Source organism: Trachemys scripta, chromosome 2 (genome assembly GCF_013100865.1).
Source record: "Trachemys scripta elegans isolate TJP31775 chromosome 2, CAS_Tse_1.0, whole genome shotgun sequence".
NCBI classification, from domain to species: Eukaryota; Metazoa; Chordata; order Testudines; family Emydidae; genus Trachemys; species Trachemys scripta.
This window is the reverse complement of record NC_048299.1, coordinates 126,087,014-126,107,097: the sequence shown is the minus strand read 5'-3', so window position 1 is coordinate 126,107,097 and position 20,084 is coordinate 126,087,014. Positions and strand designations below refer to the sequence as shown.

The following is a 20,084-nucleotide window of genomic DNA, read 5'->3' as shown; positions in this document are numbered from 1 at the left end:
CGCCCCCTTACCCCCAGCTCCACCCCTCCCTGCACTGCGCCCCCTGACACCAGCGCCCCCTTACCCCCAGCTCCACCCCTCCCTGCACTGTGCCCCCGACCCCAACACCCTTTTCTCCCCAGCTCCACCCGCACCCGTGCTGCGCTCTCTGCCCCCAACACGCTCTTGTCCCCCACAGCACTATCCACACCTGCACTGTACTTCCCGCCTCCAACACCCCCTTACCCCCAGCTCCACCCCTGCCCACACTGACAGGGTGCCCCGCATCCAATACCTCCTTGCCCCCCCAGCTCCAAACTGAAGGAGAGCCCCCCTGCTCGGTGCTGACTATGTGTTTCCTCTGGCAGGAGGAGAGAGCCGTTTGCCCCTATGATGCCAATCACCAGATGCCCAGATCCTCCTTGGCTAAGCACATAGTGGCCTGCCGGCTGAGGAGGCTGGAGTACTCCAGGGAGGAGCAGGTAGCCACTTTCTGGGCAGACTGGTTGGTTTTTTCCAGGGGCAGGAATCCCTTGGTCAGGTTCTGTTGAGAAGAAATAGTTTGGCAGTCTTAAGAGATCTGGATTGGTTCAGACAAATCTGCTGTTTATACTCTAGGCCCAGAGAAATTGTATAAAGAAAGGCCCTGATTTTGCAGGTGGATCCTTGCAGGTGGCCTGTGCACCTGCACAAGTCCAGCGAGAGACTATCTGGGTGTGAAGGCCCAGTTGGGTTTGTCAGACTACAGAATTGAGGAGCCCTGGTGGTTCTGGGTGGGGATACTTGAATCTTTTCTATAAACTCCAGAATGGTATAATTAATGTCTTTTGGTTTGTAGGCTGAAATGTATGACTCTGCATTTTACTATGAGAAAGCAAAGATACCCACCATTACTATGGGTAAGTATGAATTTGGTAATGGTTGTACAGTGGAATGCAGACACTTCAGGTGACAATGTTACCTCAGGTTTCAGAGTAGCAGCTGTGTTAGTCTGTATCCGCAAAAATAACAGGAGTACTTGTGGCACCTTAGAGACTAACAAATTTATTTGAGCATAAGCTTTCGTGGACTACAGCCCACTTCTTCGGATGCTGTAGCCCATGAAAGCTTATGCTCAAATAAATTTGTTAGTCTGTAAGGTGCCACAAGCACTCCTGTTCTTTTTGATGTTACCTCAGTTGCTCCAGTGTAAGAGAAACTTCATTATTCTCACCATCTAGATGATTTTAAAATAAATTTGGCTTGTGGCACTTTACCTTCATTCTGCAAAGCTGAGCAGCACACCTTTTTTCCTTACCTGATTCTAGTCAGAGGGTGTTTTTCCTTCTCATTTTCAAAGTTTGAAGAGGATATTATAATTTAATTCCCACTTATTTATCAGCATATTTTCTATATCTCTAACACAGCTTGCAAGTTCCCTTTGCTTTATTACTTTCTTGTTTGTGCACCGGACTCAGCTGTGATGTGAGTAGATCACATGTATATGTCATCTCCCACCTCAGCAGTTTGACCCAGATCTAAGAATAGCGTTTAGCTGCTGCAGTAGAGCTTCTGAAGGGAGACCTGTTTTCACTGCAGTTCTACATAAACTAGTGGATAATAATAATATTAAATAATAAAGCAAGACACACAGTGTGAGTCTGTGTCCTGAGGAGTTTAGAACCTGAAAAACAGACACAGAGGAGACAGGATACACTAGCAGGCAAGGCTGGCTCCAGGCACCGGGGAAGGAAGCAGGTGCCTCTGGCAGCCAATCGAAAGGGGCGGCACGTCTGTCCATTGTTGTGGTGGCATGTCCGGGTCGGCGGCAGCGGCGGCACTTTGGCAGAAGCCCAATCAGTCCACTTCAGTCTTCTGCAGCAATTCAGCGGCAGGTCCTTCACTCCCTGTCTTCCTCGGCAGCATTTTGGCGGTAGCTCAATCGTTTTCTTCCCCCCTTTTTTATTTTCCCCCCTCGCCGTTTGTGGCGGCAAAAAAGCTAGAGCCGGCCCTGCTAGCAGGACCAGAGGAGTAACTTGATATCATTTACATGTAATTGTAGAATAAATATAAATATTATTAACTGGTTGTGGTTTGGTTTTCTGGACAAAATAACGTGGAATGGATGTAAGAACAAACCTTTAAAAAGCCAGAATATATTTGGTTAAAAATTTTCCATTACAGTCAAAGAATTCCTGAGTGTCTGATGGCCTTTTGCTGAACATCAGTAATTCAGGATGAGGAATATTATTCTCTCTGTACAATAACCACTGCCTACCTATCCATTAAACCTCACCAGCTAAGAGCACAGATCTAGCACATACCTCAGCGTGGAGTTGTACAAAGGTGCAGGAGCTTTGTAAAATTCTCTTTTCCTTTTTTTCAGATAAGGATCTACAATTTCAGATTATTAAACAAGCTAAAGCTTTGAGTGCTAAAGAAGGTGGAGGCTCCAGTGAAGGTAAGCGGAGTACACCGATTAAGCCAGGGGTGCTCCAGATTTTCTGTAGTGTGGGCCATCTCTCCTCCCATTCGTGATCACTCAAGCCACCTCTTTCCTAGTCTCCCTTGATCTCATTTGTGGGTTCACTGTCATACAATATTTATTTGCTCCCTTACTTCCTCTGGTCCCCACAGCTGTGTTCTCCTCCCTCACCTGGGATTTGGGGAGGGTTCAAGTCCTCCATGTTCAACTCAAGAGCTATCTTCAGGACTCGAAATCTAGCCCTGCAAAGCTCCCGATGTTCTTTAATGCCAGTCCCACAATCCCACTATTTAAAATCTTCCCCCTACTGACCCCCTCTGGCCCAGCTCTCTGAGCTGCCACCTCTTCTGCCTTCCACAGCCCAGAACCCCCTCAGACCGAACCCCACTCCCACTGCTGGGAATACTTTTCCTGGACAAGAAACCTTCCTTTTTGTTTTCACTTCCTCCTCTGAATCCCCAAACTAACATTTGTTTTATTGGGTATGTGATCTGTAGCTGTCTTTCATTGCCCCATGATACGTGAACCTTCAATTTCCGTTTTTACAATGGATTATTGCAAACTTTCCTAAGAGGAGTTAGAGTGATTTAGTCAGAGGGGCCTGCTCCCCCTTAGATAGGATGGACAGTGTGTCCACCCATACATTTAAGTGCTTACATCCTGTTTTTCACTGATCAGCAGAGAACACACAAAACAGCCTGGAGCCCAGGAAAGGACAGAAATAGATTTCTCAAGAGAATGAAAGATGAAATCAAGACAGACTCTTGACAGACTGTGCTTACTTGTACAGATGGCAGTAGAGCTATAGTGTGCACTGTGGGAATGATTGTGGCACCTGGATAAAACTGCATTAAGCTACTAACTTTGTCATTTTAAAATACATACATGTGCACAAATTAAGGTTGCCAACCCTCCAGGATTGTCCTGGAGTCTCCAGGAATTAAAGATTGATTTTTAATTAAAAGACTGTAACGTGATGAAACCTCCAGGACTACGTCCAGCCAAAATTGGCAGCCCTAGTGTACATAGGGAAAAAAAGTGTATGCTCATTCTTCCCTTTTGACAGGCTAACTCAGCAGCTGAGTACAGCAGCACTGACTGGCAGACTTTTCTGCTCTTTTTTTTTTTTTCTCTCTAGTATAGAAATGGAAACCTGTAGAATGGGCTCTTCGGAAAGGAGGAACCTGGAAATTTTCATAGTATTGATGGTGTATTTGGAAGATGTGAGGTTTTTTTTCCCATGATTTAACAAAGCTGTAGTAATTTTAATTTCAAATCTTAATCTAACCTGAATGTACTGGACAGCTTTAAAAGAAACTAAACGAACACCAAAACATGTACCATATGCTATATTGCAAAAATACATCTATGGGCCACTAGGTGTCACAGTTATAGCTCACCATCCTATTTTAACGTGCTCTTGCTCTTTTTAGAAGCGATCTGAAGAAAGAACCAAAGTTGTCCAAACTGTCCACATTCACCTAATAAAACCTGATAATAAATTAAGAAGTTACTTAGTAAACACTTATTCTTTTCTCTAAAACTCTCCACTAACGCAAAGTTGTAGTCCAGGTTTTTAATACACAGTCATCAAGAAATGTGAAGTTTTATGGTGCATAATTGTCAAATTAAGGTTGCTGTAGGAACCAGAAGATTGAATTGTCTGCATTTTAAAACCTCAGACATAATATCTGTTAACACAAATTTTGCCTTCAATTTCCTTGGCTTGTTTAAAAGAGGTTGATAGCTGAGCAAACCTTCAGGTAAACACAGCTACTTTTATTTGAATAGGTTGAATTCCCAGTAAGTTGTTACAAATGTAACAGAAAATAGGGCATATTTCACGGGTTCTCAATCTGCGTCACATCTGGATCAGCACATCTGAACAGAGAGAGTTCTAGCTTTTCTCTTCTTCCAGTGTAGTCATTGCTGTGATATAACACCATCGTGAATGAAAAGGACCTAGCTGATCTTTCTGCTCTTAAAATATTTTTAAATAAAAATATCCTTGATTCTTCTTTCATGAGCAGGGGTGAAACTGAAGGGGAATTAGGGAGATGAATCTTCTCCTTACTTAGGCTTTGTCTCCATTTACAGTGTGTATTTTGTACATACACTGCACGTCCACCTAGCCCAGGTATAAATAGCAGTGTAGATGGTGAGGCACTGCTTGGGCAAGTAGAGTAAAGACACACTTGAATTTTAGGGTATGTACTCTACTCATTCTTGATATGAACGAGCAATGCCTCTCACATATACACAGCTATTTTTAGCAGTGTAGTGTTCCACTGCCGGAGTCTTTCTCCAGTGCAAGGACAGGCTGTAGCAGTGGGGAGGCAGTGGAGAAAGACTCCAGCATCACCCCACTGCTAGAGCCTTTTCCTGCTGCAAGGAAAGGCTCTGGCATCACTGTTGGAACCTTTTTCCATTGCTTCTCCCCTGCCAGAGTCTTTTGTTGCCGTGTGTCACTAACCACCACAGTGTGAATGCAGCCTGTATTTCAGTGCAGCATGTAGATACATGTAACCTACATGCCCCTGACAGCGTAGACAAGGCCTAAAAGATATACAGTATTCTTTCTGCAAGTGATAGCCTTTCATAAGTACTGTACCATATTCTGTTGTTTCAAGAAATTCATTTTGCAATGCTACAGTGTGTTGGAGAGAGTGTGACTGAGGGTTTGACTATTCTGTTTGAAGGAAATAAAATCTTTGCCATAAAACAGGGAGAGTGACTACAGCTTTAATAAATTGGGGAAGCAGATTTTTTTTAGCCAGCAGGTAATGAATACATCTTGGTAACTGTATAGCTAGTGAGTAAGTACAGACTAATAACTGGGAGGAGACTGGCATCTCTGTTTTGCCAATTGTAAATGCTTTTGTTGCACATTACTTCTCTTCAGGGTTTTTAAACCGACTAGCAATGTGAGCGGGTAGAAGGTAGCCTATTCTGAATCATCTTTGAAAGCATTCAGAGCAGACAATTGAGCATTATCTATCTGATTAAACAGAGGCTTTCATTCCAATTATTGCCAATAGAATGTTGGCTGTTAACTAGTTTGCAGTTGAAATTTGGAAACAAATTTAAAAATAAATATGTACTATTGGACCAGTACAAAAACATTCTTTTGCAGGCTAGTGGGCTGTCACTAATAACAATACAGGAAATCGTATTGTGGACTAGATAGTTTTTGTGGGCGTTCTCTCCCTTTCCCCCAAATAGCCCTCATAGTCCCTGCAGGAGACACCAAAACTCCTGGCTCCCCAGGTGCTGAGGAAAGTTAACAAAATAGAAGTGTTGGGGCCATTTGGTGACAGTCTGTTACAGAGTCATCATTTCATGAAGCAGATTTCAGTGGGTTTCCTAAAATTAGGCCAACTAAAGCACTTTTTAAGCTATCGGAATCCAGTAAAGCTAAAGAAGTCTGTCTTGCACAAGTGAAAAGTAGTGTCCAAGTTCCTAGTGCCAGTACACTTGCTCCTCCCCACAAGTTTCTTTGTGTAGCAGTATTGCCATTTTATAGAAGTAATAATGTCCATTTGTTCACAAGCTTTAGGTGCCTATTCTTCACTGCCTGTTGAAGTTCCCCAAAACCACAAACGCTTCATCTGTGACCTGACTCAAGCTGATCGTCTTGCAATCTATGATTATGTCCTGGAAGAGACGAAGAAACAGAGGTCCAGATCCCAGGCCACTGAAAACGACAGTGATCTCTTTGTAGATTTGGCTGCTAAAGTCACACAAGGTTTGAGAAACATTCAAATTCTTGAGTTTTACAACTTAAAATGGCAGTGTTTGTCATTTTCAAATGTTGTCACGTTTCTACAGTTAGAGGGATTTGGTTGAACATCTATTCAGGTTTGAATTAATAAAATGTAAACCAAATTGTGGATTCTAGGAGAAGGACAAAAATTATGCAAACTAGCCCGGAAAAGAGCTGGCAAATAATCTTTTTGTATTATAGTTCTTTTAATAAAAAAAAAAAAAAGGTACAATTCAGGACACAGGTAAGATACGTTCAGATCCTGTAATGTGGTGGTCTTTGTGTAGTTGCCTATTGTATCTTTCTCCTTTCCACCTTCAATTCTGCCAGCTTCCTGTCCAAACAGCTCTTCTGCACTTCTCTCATTGTATCTGTTGCCTGCATCTCAGCAGGAGGAGGGATCCTTCATTTCTTCTGCAACAGGAGAACTTCTTTGGCTCTCAACTGAATGTGAAATTTTGCAAGATTTCTGCTGTGAAAGCTGATATGAGATAAAAGCATCATGGAACAGTAACAATAGAAATGTGATAAGAGACACACGATAGTCTTTTGGCACAAAGAAAATTCTGGAGAAATATATAAAATAGTGAGACAGATCAGGACTCCTCCAATTACTATATTCTGTAAAACGTACAATATACATGCAGGGAAAAAATGCCTTATTTCTGGAGCCCGATCCTGCAAAAGGATCTGCATGGCCATAGACATTTACATTTGCTGGATCGATCCCTCTGTTTGCCAGACTTCCGCAGTTCAATAATAGGGGTTTTGAAAATGCGACTTGTAAATTAGTATTTAGGACAGTTGTTGTTGTTAAATAACTTATTTAAAGTCACTACATTGGTCTTATTGCAGTGTCTCAGAGTTCATGTAATAATCTTGTATGGTGGCTTGAATGCCTTTTATTTTGGTTGTTGATTTTGGTCTTTACTGTGTAAACAGATCTCTTCCAGCTTTCTCTCCAACTTCCCTAGACACTGTTTGATGCTGTAAATAAATACCAGAGAAACATCTGTTAAAAGAACTTGACACAAACTTACCTTTAGTCCTGTAAACAGCACCATTCTAAGACAGCCCTATTATGTATTCTCAAGTGCCGATGTACTGCCTCTGAAATTTTTTTTTAGTTTGTTTAACCACTTGTTTCACATTTGATATTTTATTAGATGATGGTCAAAAAGGTCCAAAGTCTCATCTTGAAATCCTGGCAGAAATGCGGGACTATAAAAGACGGCGGCAGTCGTACAGAGCTAAGAATGTTCATATAACAAAGAAATCTTACACTGAGGTGAGCATCAAATGTTTTCATAGAGAATGCAAGACCTTGCAGGTATTAGAATGCTTAATCTTTTCACAGCATACACTCTCTAATGTGCTCTATTCAGATTAGTAAAAACAGTTTTAACTATGATGCCTAGGCAAAAAAACCTTAAAGAAACTTTTTGACCAAGTCTAAAGATGTGGGTTAGTAAATGTGTTAGCAATTTTATAAATCTCAAAAAGAAATGTTAATGGTTTAAAGTATTTTTCTCCTCTGGTTGGTTGTCGGTGTTTCCTGGTATCACTTTGTGGCTATCCTGTAGTTTGAGCTATGTCAATTTGAAAGTTGCATAAACTACTTAGAAGGGCACTGCAGAGTTAAAAACCATATGTATTTAAAATGCATTTTTCCTTACTCCTATTACGATACCGACAGCTGAGACTGTTAAAAATGAAAGAACTTTAAAAATCTTGTGCCCATCATGTTATTTATTCTTCATTCCTGAACAGTGAGGCTAAACTAGTCAATTTCAGTATCAGTTTCTTGTGCCTTAGCTATTTGGGGGTTGCAAAGACTTCAGAGAAATGTTTTCAGATGCAAACAGAAAACTTTTTTCACTGCAAGTTACTGAATATATTTATCACAGCTACTTTTAATACTGAGTTTTGTACGTGCAAATTCCAGCAATCTACATGTTGATAGTGTCCCTTTAAGGTGCATTTTAATAAAGTTACTTTGGAGTTTTTATTTCAGCAAACATTTTTCCGTACAAATATCTAGTGCCTTTAAAAACAACACCTCAGACCTCATCTTTTGCCTGGTGTTTTCTAGTCTATTTTAGCTTCAAGTTTTCTTTTACTAATCTCTTCCCAGGTAATCAGAGATGTGATTGGTGTGCACATGGAAGAACTCAGCAGCCACTGGCAGGAGGAAGGTAAACCAGACAATGCAGAGACGTGTGAAGGAGGAAAATCTTCCATTTCAGCAAAATCTTCAGGAAGGTATTAACAAGAACCTCACAGCACTCACCAAAATGCTTTCTTTGTGCAGGGACGCTGGCAACCGTCAATCCATAGCGACCTATTACTGTATTCTAGTAGCACATAGAAGGCCCAGTTGAGAAAGAGACCCATTGTACTCCACAGTACAAATCCATACTAAGATAATCCTTGCCCTGAGGAGCGAATGGCTTACGTAGACAAGACAAAGGACGGAAGAAAAGAAGTGTTATTCCCATTTTGCAGATGGGGAAAATGAAGTGACTTTTTCCTAAGGCCACACAAGCAGTTTATGGCAGAGCCAGGACATGAACATAAACTCTCCTGCGTCCTAGTACAGCGCTATAATCACAGGTCTCAGACTGTCACAGAGCAGCTAGGGAGAGAAGAACCTGTGAAAATGTGACTTTTAAAACACAAGAATTGGCGGGGAGATGCAGGACTGGAATAATACCTTAAAAAAGGAGTTCAAAATAGTTTAAAAAACTGATTAGATGTCAAGTTGACAATGTCCCTTTAAGGTTCTCAGAGTTACACTAGCAGTACAACACAGCTGTGTTCATGTATCTTATGTATACTTAACATCAACAGTAATCCTTCACTTGGCTATTGAAAAAGAAAACAGGATAGACTTTATTACCTGTGTAACATGGAAGTGTGTCCTCGTCACTGCGTAATGCTTCCCATTTTTATTTCCTGACTTGGGTGGTTGAAATAATAAACAAATCGGATCTATTTCAGCCTTTGCACCTAAAGAACTGGGGGAAGAAATTGCAGCCTGTCAAACGAGAGAAGCCAAAATCAGTGTCTTGTTTCCAAGAGTTTATTATCACAAATAAGAGAAGAAGAAGAAAATGATCCTACCAAATGGAATACAGTTCCTTTTCGTTGTCTACCAGAGGCAGACCGATGGAGATTAAAAGTATTCTAATAACTACAGTGTTTATTAAACTATTTATTAAACAAAACCAATAACTTTTTTTTCTTCAGAAACGAAGAGAGACGGTCAGCATCAGTGGACTCTCGGCAGTCTTGTGGAAGCTCTAAGGATGTTGATCGATCTAGACACAGGAGAGATCCCAGCAGAAGTCCAGACAAACAAAAAAGAAGTAGAGAAAGAGGCAAAGACAGGGATTCCAGGAGAAAAAGAGAGAGGCAAGTGTTACTCTAAGCAATTTGTTTGCCTGTACCAGTCAGTGATGATAGTCACCAGTGAAATGTAACGGTGCATCCGAGTTTAGTGCAGGAACGTAATACTCAATCCAAGTGGAAATGCAGGAGAATTTAGAGAGGCAGAATGTAATAACCCAGATCAGCCAAGCAAAGCCCCTGTCCAAGCAGAATTTGCTGTGGGATCTTAAAAAAACTACAAGTGATCCAGATTTCAGGGTTTAATCAGGGATCCAAAAGATGGCTCCTCCAGCAGTGACTTGTCCCTAACAATGCAGGAGCATTGGCTCAGATTTGACCCAAAGGGTCACCTAGTGCTCTCTGCTTGTGTTATATGGGCTGTATATTATGAATTAACCACACCTTGTATGATTGATAGTTACTTAGTTGGTGTACATGTAGTGAATTTTAATATATACTTCTGAGGAGTTTGCATGGGGATCTACCAGTTAGATTGGTTGCCAGCTCTACCATTTGCTTCACTTACAGGTGTCTGATCTTTTTTTTTTTTCTAAACGGAAAGCTTTCCTAAGCTTCAGAACAAAACTGCTCATAATGCGTGACACCAACGCCACTGAAGAAGTAGAGAACTAAAAGTTTTTAGTACTAAAAGCAAAGAGATGATGATCCTGCAGTGGGATCTACAAGTGCAGAGTCTCATGCCCATAGTGCAGAGTTGATGGAGTCCCATAGAATTCACTTGGATCTGGCACTGGTGCAAGTCCTTTAGCCAGCAGATCCCAGCTGGTTCCAAGTGTGATTTTAGGAGCTTATTCAAAACACTTTCCTGTCAGGCTCCTGGGCTCTCTTTGTGACCCTATATTGGTTTATAACAGAAATGGGAGAAATTGTATAGCACAATTCCTAGCAAGTGTGTATGAGCTCACAAAAACACAAATGCTTTGACCATATACTTTGGTGCATAGGATGGAGTGGTTGCTTGTCTCATAAAATGGCTTTATGCAGTTGTTTTTGCAAGATACATTGTGCTCTGTCAGAGTGCAGGGTTGTGCAATGAGACTTAAATAAAGCTCACTGGAAATGAACCCTCAAAGGGAAGACAGTGACAAGATTTTGAAGGAAGTGCTTAGATTTAAAGGATATTTTCAGTCTTGAAAGACTTCGGGCTTCTCTAATGTTCAGACTCTCATCAATGAAAGTTCAGTCAGCCAAGCAGTTTTGGAGTAATCTGTTAAATGCTGAGATCCAAACAAGACATTGGCTATAATGGCTTGTTTTCTGTTTCAGAGCTGAAGACAAGTATCACAACCACAAAAGAAGAAAATAGAAAAAGGGCTGTAAAGAAGATGTGTGTCAGCTGTTAGTTAAGGAAATAGACTTAGACTTAAACTGGATCATTCAGAGCTGTGAATATCAGCAGCATGCTGATGGCGATAGCATTGTGAATTGAACATTGTACCCACAGCTGGGAAGCTGCCAGTGACATCCTTCCCTCATCCTGACAACCTTACCATGGTCTCGTGTCTCAGATAGTTTTTATCTCTGCATTAGGAGGTGACGTATAGTTTGTTGTATTGCCTTTGACTGATTGATAAATATAATTTATTACATTGTCATTTTAAAATTCAGCCCAACTTGGTCTGGTGATTGAAGCAAAAGAGGAAGGGGCAAGGATTCAAATTTGTGCAGGTTTGCAGTGACTTTGGGAGGATACACTCTAGTCTTCTGCATCAGTCACCCTACTGGAAACCTGGATAAAGTGTAGTGTGAAGGTGAGCCTGTAACAGGATGGTTAGTGCACTAGCCTCTGAAGACTTGGGTCCTAGGCTAAGTCACAAGAGAGTGTATTGACTGCTCTCATCCTAGTCTCCATTCTTGCATACTGCAAAGCTGTTGTGTTCAGCAGGGGTGGCAGATTTGTAGAAATTTTGGTGGTGCCCAGAACCCGCCCCCCCCAAACTCTGCCCCCACCTGCCTAAGGCTCTGGGAGGGAGTTTGGGTGGGGGGAGGAGGTCTGGGATGCAGGCCCTCGACTGGGGCAGGGGATTGGGTGCAGGCTCTGGGAGGGAGTTTGGGTGGGGTAGGGGGTCTGGGGTGCGGGCTCTGGGAGGGAGTTTGGGTGGGGGAGGGGGTCTGGGGTGCAGGCTCTGGGATGGAGTTTGGGTGCTTGGTGCAGGCTATGGGCTGGGGGTGGAGGTGCAGGAGGGAGTGAGAGGTGCAGGCTCTGGGAGGGAGTTTGGGTGTAGGCTGGGGTAAGGGGTGGGGGTGCAGGCTCTGGGAGGGAGTGCGGAGGGCTGGGGTGCAGGCTTTGGGAGGGAGTTTGGAATCAGGAGAGGTTGTGTGGGAAGAGGGTGGGAGTGCAGGCTCTGGAATGGAGGTTGGGTGCAGGCTCCGGGCTGGGGCAGGGGGAGGGTGTCCAGGAGTAGGGTGAGGAGTGCAGGCTCTGTGAGGGGTTTGGAGGGGGTGCAGGCTCTGGGAGAGAGTTTGGGGGTGGAAGGGGGAGGGGGTGCAGGCTCTGGGAGGGAGTTGGAGGTGAGAGGGGATGCAGGAATGAGGGGTTTGGCATGTGGGAGGGGGCTCAGGGTTAGGGTTGGGGTGAGGGCTTTGGGTGGGGCTGGGGGGTTCATGCTGCAGGAGGGGGCTCAGGGCTGGGGCAGAGGGTTAGGGTGTGGGAGGATGAGGGCTCTGGCTGGGGCCAGGGATGAGGGGTTTGGGGTGTGGGAGGGGCTCAGGGCTAGGGCAAAGGCTAGGGGTGCGGGGGGGGGGGGGGGGGGCGGGGGGGGGGGGTGGATGAGGGGTGCGGGGTGTTGGAGAGGCTCAGAACTAGGGGGGTGGGGTGGGGGCTCTGGCTGGGGATGCGGGCTCTGGGTGTGGCGGGGCTGGGGATGAGGAGTTTGGGATGCAGACAGGCTGCCCTGGGTCTGGGGCCAGAGAGGACTCCCCCCAGGCAGCAGTGAGTCCTGGGGGAGGGGCCTCTCTTCCCCCCTCACCACACTCACTTTGCACCACTGTCACTGCATGTGCTCCTAGAGCCCCTCTCAGGTCCAGGAAGTCCCTTCGCCTCCCCTGTGGTGGGTACTGGGGTGGGGCTACCATCACATGTGCGCCTCCTCCCCTGCTGCTGCCCCTCACTGGGGGGAGGGATGGGGCTGCCCCTTGCCCAGCGTGGGGCAGGAGCAGTGACTGGGGGCAAGGGGAAGGGCGGTGCTGGTGGAGTGTCCTGCCAGAAAAGGGAATGGTCCGAGGCAGAAGGGCAGGGTAAGGGTAGCCTGCCCTGCCACTAGTGGATGGGGGGCACCAGGACCCTGCGGCGGCAGTTGATGCCGGGAGCCAGCAGAGTGGAGTCAATGTGGAGCTGCAGAGGAGAGGCAGGGACACCACGAGGGCAGCAAGTGGGGGCCGGGGGCACACTCGGGGAGGTGGGGGGGGGCTGCAGGCAGGGCTGGGGGAAAGACCTGGCCCCAAACATTGGTGGAGCCGGGCCCTAAATATTGCTGGAGCCCAGGCACCACGGGCCCATACAGCTCCCCCCCCGGTATTCAGTGAAGTAGCAGGTTGGCTGCGAGGTGCATTAACAGTGTTGTTGAGGGGAGGCTAGGATGGGGTTTACCTGTGCTCTGCCTGGCTCAAGCCAAGCTCTACGATACAATTGCAGTTGCTCCAACCCCTCAGACAGAGACAAACACCTACAAGATCTCTATCAAGCGTTCTTACAACTACAATACCCACCTGCTGAAGTGAAGAAACAGATTGACAGAGCCAGAAGAGTACCCAAAAGTCACCTACTACAAGACAGGCCCAACAAAGAAAGTAACAGAACGCCACTAGCCGTCACCTTCAGCCCCCAACTAAAATCTCTCCAGCGCATCATCAAGGATCTACCACCTATCTTGAAGGAAGATCCATCACTCTCACAGATCTTGGGAGACAGGCCGGTCCTCACTTACAGACAGCCCCCAAACCCGAAGCAAATACTCACCAGCAACCATACAGCATACAACAAAAACACTAATCCAGGAACCTATCCTTGCAACAAAGCCCGTGCCAACTCTGTCCACATATCTATTCAGGGGACACCATCATAGGACCTAATCACATCAGCCACACTATCAGAGGCTCGTTCACCTGCACATCTACCAATGTGATATATGCCATCATGTGCCAGCAATGCCCCTCTGCCATGTACATTGGCCAAACCAGACAGTCTCTACGTACATAACATAAGAACGGCTGTACCGGGTCAGACCAAAGGTCCATCTAGCCCAGTATCCTGTCTACCGACAGTGGCCAATGCCAGGTACCCCAGAGAGAGTGGACCAACAGGCAATGATCAAATGATCTCTCTCCTGCCATCCATCTCCATCCTCTGACAAACAGAGGCTAGGGACACCATTCCTTACCCATCATGGCTAATAGCCATTAATGGACTTAACCACCATGAATTTATCCAGTTCTCTTTTAAATGCTGTTATAGTCCTAGCCTTCACAACTTCCTCAGGTCAGGAGTTCCACAAGTTGACTGTACGCTGCATGAAGAAGAACTTCCTTGTATTTGTTTTAAACCTGCTGCCTATTAATTTCATTTGGTGACTGCTAGTTCTTGTATTATGGGAATAAGTAAATAACTTTTCCTTATCCACTTTCTCCACATCACTCATGATTTTATATACCTCTATCATATCCCCCCCTTAGTCTCCTCTTTTCCAAGCTGAAGAGTCCTAGCCTCTTTAATCTCTCCTCATATGGGACCCGTTCCAAACCCCTAATCATTTTAGTTGCCCTTTTCTGAACCTTTTCTAGCGCCAGTATATCTTTTTTTAGATGAGGAGACCACATCTGTACGCAGTATTCGAGATGTGGGTGTACCATCGATTTATATAAGGGCAATAATATATTCTCAGTCTTATTCTCTATCCCCTTTTTAATGATCCCTAACATCCTGTTTGCTTTTTTGACTGCCTCTGCACACTGCGCGGACATCTTCAGAGAACTATCCACGATGACTCCAAGATCTTTATCCTGACTTGTAGCTAAATTAGCCCCCATCTTATTGTATGTATAGTTGGGGTTATTTTTTCCAATGTGCATTACTTTACATTTATCCACATTAAATTTCATTTGCCATTTTGTTGCCCAATCACTTAGTTTTGTGAGATCTTTTTGAAGTTCATCACAGTCTGCTTTGGTCTTAACTATCTTGAGCAGTTTAGTATCATCTGCAAACTTTGCCACCTCACTGTTTACCCGTTTCGCCAGATCATTTATAAATAAGTTGAATAGGATTGGTCCGAGCACTGACCCTTGGGGAACACCACTAATTACCCCTCTCCATTCTGAGAATTTACCATTAATTCCTACCCTTTGTTCCCAGTCTTTTAACCAGCTCTCAGTCCATGAAAGGACCTTTCCTTTTATCCCATGACAACTTACTTTACTTAAGAGCCTTTGGTGAGGGATCTTGTCAAAGGCTATCTGGAAATCTAAGTACACTATGTCCACTGGATCCCCCTTGTCCACATGTTTGTTGACCCCTTCAAAGAACTCTAATAGATTAGTAACACACGATTTCCCTTTACAGAAACCATGTTGTAAAAGAATAAATGGACACAAATCAGAAGTCAAGAATTATAACATTCAAAAACCAGTTGGAGAACACTTCAGTCTCCCTGGCCACTCGATTACAGACCTAAAAGTCACAATATTACAACAAAAAAACTTCAAAAACAGACTCCAATAAGAGACTGCTGAATTGGAATTAATTTGCAAATTGGACACCATTAAATTAGGCTTGAATAAAGACTGGGAGTGGATGGGCCATTACACAAAGTAAAACTATTTCCCCATGCTTATTTTCCCCTCCCCTAAAGTTCCTCACATCTTCTTGTCAATTGCTGGAAATGGGCCATTTTCATTACCACTACAAACAGTTTTTTCTCTCCTGCTGATAATAGCTCACCTTAACTGATCATTCTCCTTATAGTGTGTATGGTAACACCCATTGTTTCATGGTGTGTGTGTGTGTGTGTGTGTGTGTGTGTGTTATCAAAACGCAGAATTTAGAACTTTAGAAAGATTCTGGATTGTTGGCTGTGCTACAAGGACAGCTAATTAACTGTCACTATTGGCTTAGTGTAGGGTTACCATTTTTTAAAACAACAAAAAGAGGACACTCCAAGGGGCCCCGCCCCAGCCCCACCCCAACTCCGCCCCTTTCCCAAAGTCGCCATCCCAACTCTGCCCCCTCCCCTGAACGCTCTGCCCCCCTGCTCCTCCCCCTCCCCTTCTTCCCGCGAATCAAATGTTCGCGGGAAGCCTGAACCAGGGAGGCAGGCAGCAGGTAAGCTGGGGCGGGGGGGTGCGAGGAGGTGCGGCCCAGTGGCTCCGGCCCTGGCGGCTCTGGCCCTGGGGCGCTGGCCCCGGTTCCGGCGGAGCGCACCAGCCCCGGCCCTGGCGGTTCCAGCTCGGCTCGGGCCCCAGGACACGGGCACCGGTCCTGGCCAAGCGGCTCCGGCCCAGCTCGGCTCGGGCCCTGGGACACCGGCCCTGGTTCCAGCCAAGCGGCTCTGACCCTGCCCGGTGGCTCCAGCTCGGCTCGGGCCCTGGGGCACAGGCACCGGCCCCAGCCGAGCGGCTCCGGTCCCGGGGCACCAGCCAAGCGGCTCTGGCCCCGGTGACTCTAGCTCAGATCGGCACTGGCCCGTCTGGCCCCGGCTGAGTGGCGCCAGCCGGCGCCCGAGCACCGCCGGCCCCAGCGGCTCCAGCCCCAGCGCCGATCCAAGCCCCACGACCCCTCCCTATTTTCCCGGACATGTCCGGCTTTCTGGAATTTCCCCCCGGACGGGGATTTGACAACCAAAAAGCCGGACATGTCCGGGAAAATCTGGACATATGGTAACCCTATCTTAGTGTTCAACTCTACTAGCTTGGGCAGCCAAGTCTCCCCTTCCCCCTTCAAACTGCAGTAGTAGGGGGCAGGGGATAGCTCAGTGGTTTGAGCATTGGCCTGCTAAACCCAGGGTTGTGAGTTCAGTCCTTGAGGGGGCCACTTGGAGATCTGGGGCAAAATCAGTACTTGATCCTGCTAGTGAAGGCAGGGGGCTGGACTCAATGACCTTTCAAGGTCCCTTCCAGTTCTAGGAGATGGGATATCTCCATTAATTATTATTTTAATTATTATAATCAATACTGAAGAAACCAACCTTTTCTCTTGTAAACTGATAGCAACAAGTATTTTTTATTTTTTAAGACACTTCTACACCATGACAGATGTGTGGTCACGTTGCTTAATGCACTGTTGGAAGGTGCTCAGCTATTATGGTGTTTAGCACGGTATAAAAATCTACATAAAATAGAATCCATCAAGGAAGAAAGCTGAAGTTTCTCCAGAGCCATACATGAGCTTATGAAGGTTGATACTGTGTGTAACAGGGTCATTCATCTTCTATGCATCCATTTGTGACCTGAGATCATTCTGCAGACATCTTGCCTCGGTTTCTCTTCTTCCTCGTCCCTTGTTCTTTTTAGCAGGCCATTTCCAGCCCTACCTGACTGGAGTTTTGTTCCCCGAGTGTATCAAACTCATCTGTAGGAGCCTCTAACTCTCTGCCACCACTTCCTCAGGTGCCTTTTTAAGCCCAGTTGGGCAGCAGGTTCACTCACAGTGGCACTGGGCATGACTTCCTTTTAAAGGGATCAGTCACACTGTGCTTGTCATTATAAGAGCTTAGTCCTGCATATAGCTAAATGTAGTGTAATGGCCAGATATAGGGCATGTTGCTCCTAGAAGTAAATTAAACCTGCAGCCTTTTCAATACCAGTAATAGTCTCACATGCTCAATAAGAAGATCCCTTCACCCCCAATGAAGAACAATGTCTGATTTAGTGATCTAATGGCAGCTACTCAAAAGGTGTTTCACCCAGATGCCCATTCCTGAGCTGAAGTTCCTCGGGCGTGCACTCAGGAGCACCAAGAGAGAGAAAAGGAATATTTGTAAATGTTTAAGAACAGTTCCCAGGTGGGAGCATCACAGCAATAAGTAACAGACAGCGCCCTCCGGCCTTCAACCACCAATTTCCCTCCCCCCCATATAAACTCATCGTTAGTTTCTTTTCAAGGGGGTTTCTAGGCTTTTGGTTGTAGTTCCGGTGTTTCTGGGTTCTTCCTTCTTTATTTTTTTATCTTTAGAGAGAAATTTCTCTCCTGTTTTTGTTGTTGTGTAACTTGAGCGCCCTTGTGGCCAAGATAGAGTCTGCTCTGCAGGCAGCTCTGGCCAAGAGAAGGCGCGTGCAGGAATGCAGCAGGGAAAGCCCCTTCCACGCATAGGCGTGGGAACTAGGGATGCAGGGAGTGCTGCAGTACCCCTGGGCTGCCGGCCCTGCACGCCCAGGGCTCCTGGCTTCAGCTCTGGCAGGGGAGTGAATGGGGTAAGGAGAATGGCTTTCAGCACCCTCATTATTAAAAATGTTTGAGCACCACTGCTTCCACCCCAGGGGCACCTGCTCCAAACTCTCCAGTGTGAACACACACACGCTGAAAAAGTACAATGAGTACAGGAAAGGGAAATATTTATTTACTGGGAGAATGAAAGGAGAAAAATAAGAGGGGGAAAGCTAGGGGAGCGGTAAAACAGGGTTACATTCAACACAAGGCCTCACAGGCCCAGTGGTAGCAGAGTCTGAAAGGACAGACACTCAGCAATGTGTCTGTACACAGGGTTCAGGAGTCCTGGGCAAAGTTCTAGTCCAGCGATGAGTCTTCAATGCTCCTTGTCGTCTTCAGTGCCAGTAAAGTTTCCCCAACAAATCCCTTTGGTGCCCCCTTCTGCTGCTCTCTGCAAAGCCACACAGTGATATGCGACAACCTCCCCACTTCACTAGCTAACATCCAGTTTCTTTCTCTCTGCTCCCCTCCCCCTCCACGCCCCTCAAAAGGGACTTCCTCTTCCTGAAACAATCAGCACCCCCCACTCCCCAAGAAAAAGATTTAAAGGGGCCATGCTCTCTAAACCCCAAAAGGGTTACAGTGCGTGTTTGGGCAGGTCGGGGAGAGAAGTCACCCTCCCTGCCCTTCCTGACACTGGCTCCAGCTTTTAAACTACTAACACTAAAGAATCATTCCCAAGTACCTGCTCTGTGCTTTGTCTGCAGGGCTGTCCGATTCCTCGGTGGGGTCACTCTGGGTATTCACAGCATTTTATGATTAATTTTTTGTTTCTGGATTAATTGCTATTTTTTGCACTCTGGGCACAATTCTGCTCTCACACAATAGGAAGTAACTCCACTGAAGTCACTGCAGTAGAATGCTAGTGTAAGTGAGGTCAGAATCAGGGTCACAGAATCCACATTAGTGGTGCTGATTAGACATAGGTGAGGAAGAATGTCCCGGTGGCTTTAACTGTTGAGCTGAGAAGATGATTTTTTTTTATTGGGGTGGGGAAGAAGCAGAGACCAGGGGACGAGGGAGGATCGGGTGCTTTTTTAAACATTCCTGTTTTGAATTATGTTGTTTTGTGTGATACTCTCCATGGTGCTGTACTGCAGGCGAGTTGTGTCAAAGACATGAAGTGTTTGTTTACCTCAGGCAGGCAGCAAAACATCTGACGGCACAAGCTGGTACAGAGAAAACAGAGTTAATACAAAGGACCAACTTCAATCCAGGTGTAAGCAGTGGCCAATCCACTAGCAGTCAACAGGGGCTACCCCTGCTTGTGGCAGGGCTGAACTGGCAGAGTGTGGTATGGTTTGCACCAACTGGCTGTATGACGTACCAAAGGCCGAGTCATGTCAGGTGTTCAGCGCCCCGACTTCCGTTGAACCCCATGGGGATTGGCTTGCTGAGCCCTTTGAGCCAAGCGCCTGGTGGGGTCAGACTCTAGAGCTAGTTGTCAAAAGTTGTTTTTGAAGTCGGGGAGGGGCTGTGGGGCGCTGCAAAGCTTTCTGGAGTGAGAATTCATATCAGGACGATTTCTGATATCCTGACCTTTGCTGGCCCTGACTGATATCCCATTGCTCCAGCCCAGCTGTGAGTGCCTCACATTATGGGGGCGGGGGGCTGCCAGCACTACCTGTTACTAAGGTTGCCCAGTGCTTCCCATGATAAGCCTTTGTTTTCAGTTGCTTATAACGTTGTCAAACTGTAACTGTTTGGGCTGAAATTTTCCATGCTGAGTGTCTGCCCTGAAGCTGAATATTTCCTGAGACTTCCATTAAAATAATTCAGCTGTTGCTGAGAACGAGGCTAGGTGAGATGTTGTGGGTCTGTTACAGGAGGGGGACTAGATGATCACCATGGTCCTTTCTGGCCTTAAAGTCTATGATTCCATGACGACCATGCTTAGCCCATGCTAAACATTTCTGGTGCTGTTTTCTTTGAAAAGCTCTAGCGCCCCCAGGCTTTGGCGCAGGGACCTGAAATTTCCCAAGGAGGTGGCCTTATGCCAGGGATGCGCCTTTTGCTGTCTCCGAAAATCTACCTAAATTGACGAAATG

General features: G+C 45.8%; 1 protein-coding gene across 1 annotated transcript in view; it reads left to right on the top strand.

Moving 5' to 3' along the window:
* Nucleotides 1-11,224, top strand: part of SNRNP48 (small nuclear ribonucleoprotein U11/U12 subunit 48) — a 16,868-nt gene extending 5,644 nt beyond the window's left edge. Inside the window, exons 2-9 of the mRNA XM_034761537.1 lie at nucleotides 348-461; nucleotides 818-878; nucleotides 2,345-2,419; nucleotides 5,994-6,188; nucleotides 7,373-7,494; nucleotides 8,341-8,468; nucleotides 9,456-9,620; nucleotides 10,884-11,224. Of these exons, the coding sequence (XP_034617428.1) occupies nucleotides 348-461; nucleotides 818-878; nucleotides 2,345-2,419; nucleotides 5,994-6,188; nucleotides 7,373-7,494; nucleotides 8,341-8,468; nucleotides 9,456-9,620; nucleotides 10,884-10,923 (900 nt within the window). The 3' untranslated portion in view covers nucleotides 10,924-11,224. The remainder of the gene's footprint in view (nucleotides 1-347; nucleotides 462-817; nucleotides 879-2,344; nucleotides 2,420-5,993; nucleotides 6,189-7,372; nucleotides 7,495-8,340; nucleotides 8,469-9,455; nucleotides 9,621-10,883) is intronic.
* The last annotated feature ends 8,860 nt before the right edge of the window (nucleotides 11,225-20,084 follow it).